The following is a 9,205-nucleotide window of genomic DNA, read 5'->3' as shown; positions in this document are numbered from 1 at the left end:
GGAGCTGGTCTGGGCCTGCTGGTGCACAAACCCTGGTCACAGGGTCTCTGACTGCAGCGCCCTGGTCGTCCCGGGGCTGAAACCAAGCAGGACCCTTTGGAGCTCCTGGGCATGGAAACTTTTCCATGTCTGCCGCTCCTTGTTTGTAGGGAACAGACTCCAGCCTCCATGACCTTCCCTGAGTCCCAAAGGACAGATTCAAACAGTTGCTAATCAGGGAAGGGAGGGGATACAGAGACAAGGGAGGAGCAGCCAAGAGACAATAGTGCAGCCTTGGGGCAGGGTCCTGGTTCTGCCTCAGGGATACACATAATATCTTTTGAGCTCTTTATAGAACTAAAACCCCCAACAAATGGAAGATGTCAGCATTCTTCATACCAGAGAAGACCACCTGAGGCCAGACTAAAGGAACCAGAGAAACCCATCAAGATATTACCTGAGAGCCGTTGGCTGGAGCGGCGGCTGCGCGGGTCGCGATGCTGTGAGGTCTGTGGCAGCTGGCAAATCGGGCCCAGGATGTAGAGTTGGCGGTGGCTGACGGCGCGTCTGACGCGCAGTTGGGTGGGGTAGAGAGTAGGGGGCGGTAGTCGGGGGTGGTGGGAGAAGGAGGCGGCGGCGGCGGCGGCGAATTACTTATAAATGGCGCCGAAGCAGGACCCGAAGCCTAAATTCCAGGAGGGTGAGAGAGTGCTGTGCTTCCATGGGCCTCTTCTTTATGAAGCAAAGTGTGTAAAGGTTGCCATAAAGGATAAACAAGTGAAATACTTTATACATTACAGTGGTTGGAATAAAAATTGGGATGAATGGGTTCCAGAAAGCAGAGTACTCAAATACGTGGACACCAATTTGCAGAAACAACGAGAACTTCAAAAAGCCAATCAGTAAGTTTGTTTTGCAACATGAATATGAGGAGAAATGCCTGTAAGTTAATTTTTAGGAATGAAATCCACAATGGAAATCATGTTGGCTGCCTGCCTTTAAAATGATCCTTGGGACCTGTCAGCTGCTGTGTTATGACTTTGACTTCAAGTGATCAGAAAAGCCTTTCCTGGGGAAAGGAAGTAGCATACATGTCATTTCTGGAGTCTCCTTAGAGGGAGCAGTATGCAGAGGGGAAGATGAGAGGGGCTGCCCCTGGAAAGAAGACTTCTGGTCTGCAACAGAAAAATGTTGAAGTGAAAACAAAAAAGAACAAACAGAAAACACCTGGAAATGGAGATGGTGGCAGTACCAGTGAGACACCTCAGCCTCCTCGCAAGAAAAGGGCCCGCGTAGATCCTACTGTTGAAAATGAGGAAACATTCATGAACAGAGTTGAAGTTAAAGTAAAGATTCCTGAAGAACTAAAACCATGGCTTGTTGATGACTGGGACTTAATTACCCGGCAAAAACAGCTCTTTTATCTTCCTGCCAAGAAGAATGTGGATTCCATTCTAGAGGATTATGCAAATTACAAGAAATCTCGAGGAAACACAGATAATAAGGAGTATGCTGTTAATGAAGTTGTGGCGGGGATCAAGGAATACTTCAATGTAATGTTGGGCACTCAGCTGCTCTACAAATTTGAGAGACCACAGTATGCTGAAATCCTCGCAGATCACCCTGATGCGCCCATGTCCCAGGTGTATGGAGCGCCACATCTACTGAGATTATTTGTACGTATTGGAGCAATGTTGGCCTATACACCTCTGGATGAGAAGAGTCTTGCTTTATTACTGAATTATCTTCATGATTTCCTAAAATACCTGGCAAAGAACTCTGCAACTTTGTTTAGTGCCAGCGATTATGAAGTGGCTCCTCCTGAGTACCATCGGAAAGCTGTGTGAGGCGCTTAATACTCACTCTTGTTTGGATCTCTGTAAACACATTTTTGTTTCTTAGTCCTTCTCTTGTACAAATGATGTAGTTTGGAAATGTTAGTGTATAACAGAAGTGATGTTTGTTTTCTGTTTGATTTTAAACAGAAAATAAAAGGGGTTACAGCTCCTAAAAAAAAAAAAAAAAAAAAAGATATTACCTGAGACCAGATTAAAGGAGTGCAGGCCAGGCACACACCCTAATCTTGTCAGCAACCCCACCCTTGAACTATTACTATAAAACTCCTCACCAAATCCTCCTGGGTTGGGACACACAATTTTGAGAGGCACGAGCCCACTGTGTAACCCTTTGCCTGGCAAAGCAATAAAGCTATTCTTTTCTACTTCACCCAAAACTCTGTCTCTGAGATTCGATTCAGCACTGGTGCACAGAGGCCAAATTTTCAGCATCAGGGCTAGGGTTGGCACACTGTAATTGGGGGCCAGATCCTGGGCCCTCTACTGAACAGGGCTGAGTCCTGGGGACCTATGGGCTCAGGAAGTCTGTAGTCACCTGGCTTGCTGGTGGATGGGGCTGTGTTCCCGCCCAGCTAGCTGCGTGGCCTGAGGCATCCCAGTAGTTGTGCCTAAAGGCTGATGGGCAGGTCTGGGCACTGGTGCTAATAAGCTAGAGGGAGGATTCCAAAGTGGTGCTTGCCAGCACCCAGTGTCCACGTGGCAGAATGAGCTCCCCAAAATGGCTGCCTCCAGTGTCTATGTCCCAGGGTGAGCTACAGTTGTTCCCTGCCTCTCTGGGAGTCTCTCCAAGATCATCAGGTGGGTCTGACCCAGGCTCCTTTCAAATTACTGCTTCAGCCCTGGCTCCTGGAGTGTGTGAGATTTTGTGTGCATCCTTTAAGAGTGGAATCTCTATTTCCCACAGCCTTCTGGCTCTCCCAAAAGTAATCCACGCTGGCCTTCAAAGCCAAATATTCTGGGGGATCATCTTCCCTGTGCAGGACCCCTGGGCTAGGGAGCCTGATGTGGGGCTCAGACCCCTCACTCCTTGGGAAGAACCTCTGCAAGTGTAATTATCCTCCCATTTGTGTGTTGCCTACCTGGGGGGTATGAGTCTTGACTATACTACATCTCTTCTCCTCCTACCCATCTCGTTGTGGTTCCTTCTTTATATTTTGATTGTGTAAGATATTTTCTCCTAGTCTTCCAGTCTTTCTCATCAATAGTTGCTCTGTAAATAGTGTAATTTTCGTGTGCCCATGGGAAGAGGTGAGCTCAGGGCCTTCCTACTCTGCCATCTTGGCCACTCCTCCCTGACATCAGGATATTCTTTTATATATATATATATAATTTTTAAAATTTATTTTTTTTTTATTTATTTTTGGCTGCACTGGTCTTTGTTGCTGCATGTGGGCTTTCTCTAGTTGCAGCAAGCAGGGGCTACTCTTTGTTGCAGTGCGCAGGCTTCTCATTGCGATGGCTTCTCTTGTTGTGGAGCATGGGCTCTAGGGGCGTGGGCTTCAGTAGTTGTGGCACGTGGGCTCAGTAGTTGTGGCTCGCGGGCTCTAGAGCACAGGCTCAGTAGTTGTGGCGCACGGGCTTAGTTGCTCCGCAGCATGTGGGATCTTCCCAGACCAGGGCTTGAACCCATGTCCCCTGCATTGGCAGGCAGATTCTTAACCACTGCACCACCAGGGAAGTCCCCATCAGGATATTCTTGATGTCAGTTTGTCCCACAACTGGTGATGTTCACTTTGACTGTTTGTTCAGGGCTCTGCTCCAAATGACTCCATTGTTATATTAACATGTCCCTTTTTTGTAGTAAACAATTTATTTCTGTGTCATTACTTTGATACTATGAATATTCAGTTGCCTCATAATATCATCTTACTATCTTTTAAATTTACTTCAATGCATTTTTTGGATGTACAAAAAAGTGTATATTATATATGCAAGTTGTTGAGTCTTAAGTATACATCTGTGAAACCATCACCACAGTCTATGCCATTAACCTATACATCACCTCCAAAATTTTCCTCCTTCCATGTTATTTATTACTGCATTTTTTGGTGATAAGAACTCTTAACCTAAGATCTACCATTTTACCAAATATGGAAACAACACAAATTTCCACTTTCATGCACTGGATCAATAAATTGTGTCATATTCAAATGAAGAACTACTATTTCATCAGCAAAAATGTACAAATTTCCACTACACAGAATAGGCATGAATCTTACAAATTTAACACTGAGTGAAAGAAGCAAGAAACAACACAGATATATTTAATACTTCCATTCATATAACTGTAAATAACTGGCAACACTTACTCATACCATTTAAAGACACATATATAGGATATAAAACCTTGAGGAAAAGGGAAGAAAGGGTGGTCACAAAAGTAGGAGTGTGGATATTTTCTTCGGAGAAGGAATGGGACTAAGATAAGACAGGGAAACTTCAGGAGCCTTGGGGGAAGCTGACAGTATCCTCTTCTGTGACTTGGGGGTGTACACTCAATAACCATTTATTAAACTACGCATATATATTATGACCTTTTCTCTATCTATGTTACCTTTCACTACAAATGGAGAAAAAATAATGCTAAGGGAAATAACATCCCAGTATAAGCATATTGTAATTATGTTCTAACCAGAAGTAGAACCAAAATTATTTCCTTTATTTATAACATATCTCATTGAGATTAGTAATCTTATTTCATTTATATTAATAGTCTTATTTTCAAGAACTCACAGATTTTACTAAAAATAATAAGAATGATGCTTACATACTTATAATATCAATCTCAATTTTTAATAAATATTCCATATTTGGGCAGTACATTTTCATTCAGAATTATTGTGAATTTGTGCTGAAACCCACGGAAGTGTTGCACTTTGGTTACAATTTCTCAGAGATTTCTCCCCTCCCCATCCACTTCCTCTCAGAGGTGGAGCACCAAGAGCCTGAGGAAAAGAAACGAAGGCAAAAAAACCAGGGCAATGTGCCTGCATTGTAATACACCTATTTGACCAGCAGAGGGCAGTAGTGTTTAAGGCTGTTTGTAGGGAAGGGCCAGATGCCATGCCTTTGGAGTTCTCCTGTTCTTCGTGATTAGCCAATTAACCCCTGGGACTGAGGGAGTTATTTGTACCAGTAAAGGTGGTGGTGATGGTGGTGGTTTTGATGAGCTGCATCTCCTTTGCCTGACGCTTCTATCTTAACACCAACCTTCACCCTTACTCCCCCAGCAGCAACTCTTTTCTTCCTCTTTCTCCTCAGACAGAAACTGAGACCATTGATGAGCTAAACAAGGTGTGCTCCACACACACACACACACACACACACACACACACACACACACACACACGCGCGCGCGCGCGCGCGCGCACAGGCAGAGAAGCAGCAGGCGGTTGTGCGCAGCCCTTCAAGCCCTTCCCCTGTTCTTTGTGGGGAGCAAAGCTAGAATTTTCCTGAAATGTTAGCTTCCACCCCACAGTGAGTGCCCCTGCTTTTGTTTCTAGTCTTGTGTTCCCCCAAGGGAAGGCTCCACACTGGTTTGTGGCATTGATAGGGTCAATAGGAAGAATGTCTTTTTTTTTTTTTAATCTCACTGATTGACGAAATGAAACAAAAATGATTCTCTGGGACCAGCCCTCTGCCTAAAGATAAATAGCATTTCCTTTACAAATACTGCCCCATCCTCTAACCTCATTGTTTAGAATTCCAGCTATCATAATTCACCTCCCTTACTTAAAGATGGGCCTGCAGCAGCAATTAAGGAAGCATTTATGTTGAAACTTTAAATGACTAAATATTTAAAGGATCTTCTCAGATTCTTTTTTTTTTTTTTTTTTTTTTTTGGCCAGGCCGCGCAGCATGCAGGATCTTAGTTCCCCGACCAGGGATTGAACCTGCACCCCCTGCAGTGGAAGTGCAGAGTCTTAATCGCTAGACCACCAGAGAAGTCCTCTTCTCAGATTCTTGTTGGGGATTTTTCATCTCTTTAAGCTACATTTGCTTTATTGCTAATTCTATTATACCATTAGAAGACATTTTGAAAAAAAAATTATTTGGACCATAATTCTAGAACCCAAATGCCTCAACTGATCATTCCCCCCATGGTTCTTGCCCCAGAATCATAGAAGTACAGAATGGTAGAGTTAGACGATCTCATGGAGAAATCTAATAGGTCTACCCCTGAGCAGTGTACAAATGAGGAATCTGAGAGTAGAGGGACAGTGCCATGTGAAAGCCACCAGACAGTTCAACTGTACCTCTTCAGTCCCCGCTTTTTCCTTTATCAGAACAGAAGCGCCTCCATCTCCTCACACTCAGACCTCTTGTGGACGTATGTCAAAGTTGGTGCAGTTTCTTCCCAACCTCCCGACTAGTTCAAAGCACTGAAATCTGTCCCATTTGCTGTCAGTTACAGCTAGAGGCTTGTTAACTCACGTGAGCATTCCAGGTGAAGAAGTGACTATCCCCTTCACTGTGTCCACAGGATCTGTGGTGTGCTGGGGTCACCACGGATTGTTGACCTAACAGGCCTAACAGAAGTCAGAGTAAGGTAGGGCAAGCACTAGATGAGGAATCAGGAGACCTGGCTCCCTCCTAACCTGCTGAAAAGCACTTCCCCTTTCTGAACCCTGTTTCTCCATCTGTGAAAAGAGGAAGGTGGCCTAGAACAGTGGTTCTCAACCTGGGGTCCAAGAACTTCCTGAACTTGTGTGCAAAATTATGTGAGACAATGTATACAGTCTTCTTGGGAGGGTGTACAGAGCTTTCATCAGATTCTCAAACAAGTCCTGCTATGGACTGAATTGTGTTGCCCCAAAATTCCTATCTTGAAGCCCTAACCCTCAATGTGACTGAATTTGGAAATGGAGCCTTGAGGGGGGTAATTAAGGTTAAATGATGTTATAAGATTGGGGCCCTAATCCCACAGGACTGATATCCTTATAAGAGGAAGAGATAATAGAAATCTCTCTCTCTCTCTTTCTCCCTACACACGCAAAGGAAATGTCATGTGAGGAAACAGTGAGAAGGTAGCCATCTGCAATATAAGAAGAGAGCTCTCACCAGGAATTGAATTTGCTGGCACCTTGATCTTGGACTTCTAGTATCCAGAACCATGAGAAACTAAATGTCTGTTGTTTAGGCCACCCAGCCTGTGGTGTTTTGTTTTGGCAACTCGAACAGACTAACACAGGTCTCATAACCCAAAAAAGATTCAGAGCCACTGGACCCACTGGTCCCCAGAAACCCATCCTGGACATTCATGTTTTAATACAACACTTTTTTAGATATTTTTCAGACTTCTTGAGTTTCTGCTCAGAATTGTGCATCTTTTTTATTGCAACATACTTCATTTTCTAATAGTTGCATAACACAGGTTTAGATCTGTATAAACCCAGAGACCAGAGTTTAAATCCTGATTCCACCACCTACTAGCTGTCTGACCTTGACAAGTTATCACATGTTTGTGCCTCATATATAAAATAGGGATAAGGTTAGTATCTACCTCACATGGCTGTTGTGAGAATCAAATGAGATAATGTATATAGAGGGCCTGGCACATAGTAAAGTTTCAACAGATATTAGTAGCTCTTGTGGTTGTCATTGTTGAACATTTAAGTTGCTATTGGGGTTTTTTGCCCTTGTAAATAACACTGCTTCCTTATACATAGAGAATTTTTTTCTTTAAATGATTTCCTCAGGCTAAATTCCTGAGAGTGTTGTAATAGGGTCAATAGTTAGGGGTTTTTTTTCCTTATCATTTAGATTTTTTTTTATCTTGTTCTTATTCAAAGATCTCATTTACATTTATTTAGGTGTAAATCTCTTGGAAATACACAGAAAAGCAAAATAAATCAGTTATTTATTTGTAACATTTCTAGAAGTCCTTTATATTTAGTATAGAACTTTTATGAGTCCTTTTTCAACTCAGAGTACTCTGTGTTGCTGGTTTTGCACGCCTATGCAATTCTTTGGTGGGACAGCATTTATAAAGAGCTACTGAGATCCCATCTGCACCCTTTCAATGGAGATGCTTTCTAAGGGGGTTTCATGTATGTACAAGCAATGACAACTACATCATAAAACTGCCAGATGGCCAAAAGACATCACTGACTATCAAAAGTATGCTGATTTCAGAGACATGAAAATGTAAAAAAAAAAAAAAAAAAAAAATGCCTGTGTTAGAATCAATGAAATATGCTTACTCACCACTACTGTGAATCCCATCTTCTTCAGGTAATTTTCTTAAACTACATTTCCCAACATCCCTTGCAAGCCTGTGATCAGGTTCTCACCAATAAGGTACATCCATGGAAGGCTTTGATTTGGAAGTGACATGAGAAAACAGCTGGGCAGAGGTCATCGGTTTCCCTGGCATGGATGGCAACAGAGGCAGTGTTTCTGAGGTTAATCAGAACAATTAAGCAGCAATGTTTCTGAGAGCTTTGCCTAGAGCTTCTTCTATAGCCCTTCTAACAATTCTGCAGGGGATAAATTCCTTTCTGCCCCAACTAGTTAGAGTTGCCCACGAGATCTTTTCTTTCCTTCTTCCTTGTTAACAAACCCTGATTTTGTTGGGGGCAGCAATATGTTCCAGCTAAAAAGCTACATTTCCCAGGCTTCCTCAAAGAGGGATAAGCACATGACTAAATTCTGGCCAATGAGACATAAGTGGAAGTTGGTACATAGAGGTTTTGGGAAAATTCCTCAGGAAGCAAGGTGATCTCAGTATGTCCCACAAGGTAATGTCCCGCAGCTGGGGTGGTGTGTGTCAGCTCCTCAAAGCTAGAGGGTTTTTTTTTTTTTGGCTGCGTTGGGTCTTCGTTGCTGCGTGCAGGCTTTCCCTAGTTGCAGCAAGCGGAGGCTACTCCTCATTGCGGTGCGTGTGCTTCTCATTGCCGTGGCTTCTCCTGTTGTGGAGCACAGGCTCTAGGTTTGCAGGCTTCAGTAGTTGTGGCGCGCGGGCTCAGTAGTTGCGGCTCGCGGGCTCCAGAGTGCAGGCTCAGTAGTTGTGGCGCACGGGCCTAGCTGCTCTGCAGCATGTGGGATCTCCCCAGACCAGGGCTCAAACCCATGTCCCCTGCATTGTCAGACGGATTCCCAACCACTGTGCCACCAGGAAAGTCCCCAAAGCTAGAGTTTTATTTTATCATTGTTGTTAAGTGTAAGCCTAGGGCACATATTCATTTTGCAAAATAAAAATCATGCCCAGAAATGCATTTGAATTATGATAAAGAAACAAAGATATGAAACCTAGACCTCCATTGTATACTGTTAACTCCCACAGGATGGAGAATGCTCTTTCAGCTCTGTACACAGCATGTACATAGCATCATTTTACCTGAACCCCATTCAACATGCATAAGGAGTCA

The 9,205-nt window shown here is 43.6% G+C and overlaps 1 protein-coding gene across 1 annotated transcript; it reads left to right on the top strand.

Moving 5' to 3' along the window:
• Positions 1 to 577: 577 nt before the first annotated feature.
• Positions 578 to 1,976, top strand: LOC133081990 (mortality factor 4-like protein 1). The gene is made up of 2 exons (XM_061178341.1): positions 578 to 881; positions 1,097 to 1,976. Exons 1-2 carry the CDS (start codon positions 640 to 642, stop codon positions 1,824 to 1,826), a joined length of 972 nt encoding a protein of 323 aa, XP_061034324.1. The 5' UTR covers positions 578 to 639; the 3' UTR covers positions 1,827 to 1,976.
• The last annotated feature ends 7,229 nt before the right edge of the window (positions 1,977 to 9,205 follow it).

The sequence above is a fragment of the Eubalaena glacialis genome, chromosome X, assembly GCF_028564815.1.
Source record: "Eubalaena glacialis isolate mEubGla1 chromosome X, mEubGla1.1.hap2.+ XY, whole genome shotgun sequence".
NCBI lineage: Eukaryota > Metazoa > Chordata > Mammalia > Artiodactyla > Balaenidae > Eubalaena > Eubalaena glacialis.
The sequence above is the reverse complement of the archived record's forward strand: the minus strand, read 5'-3'. Positions and strand labels throughout refer to the sequence as shown.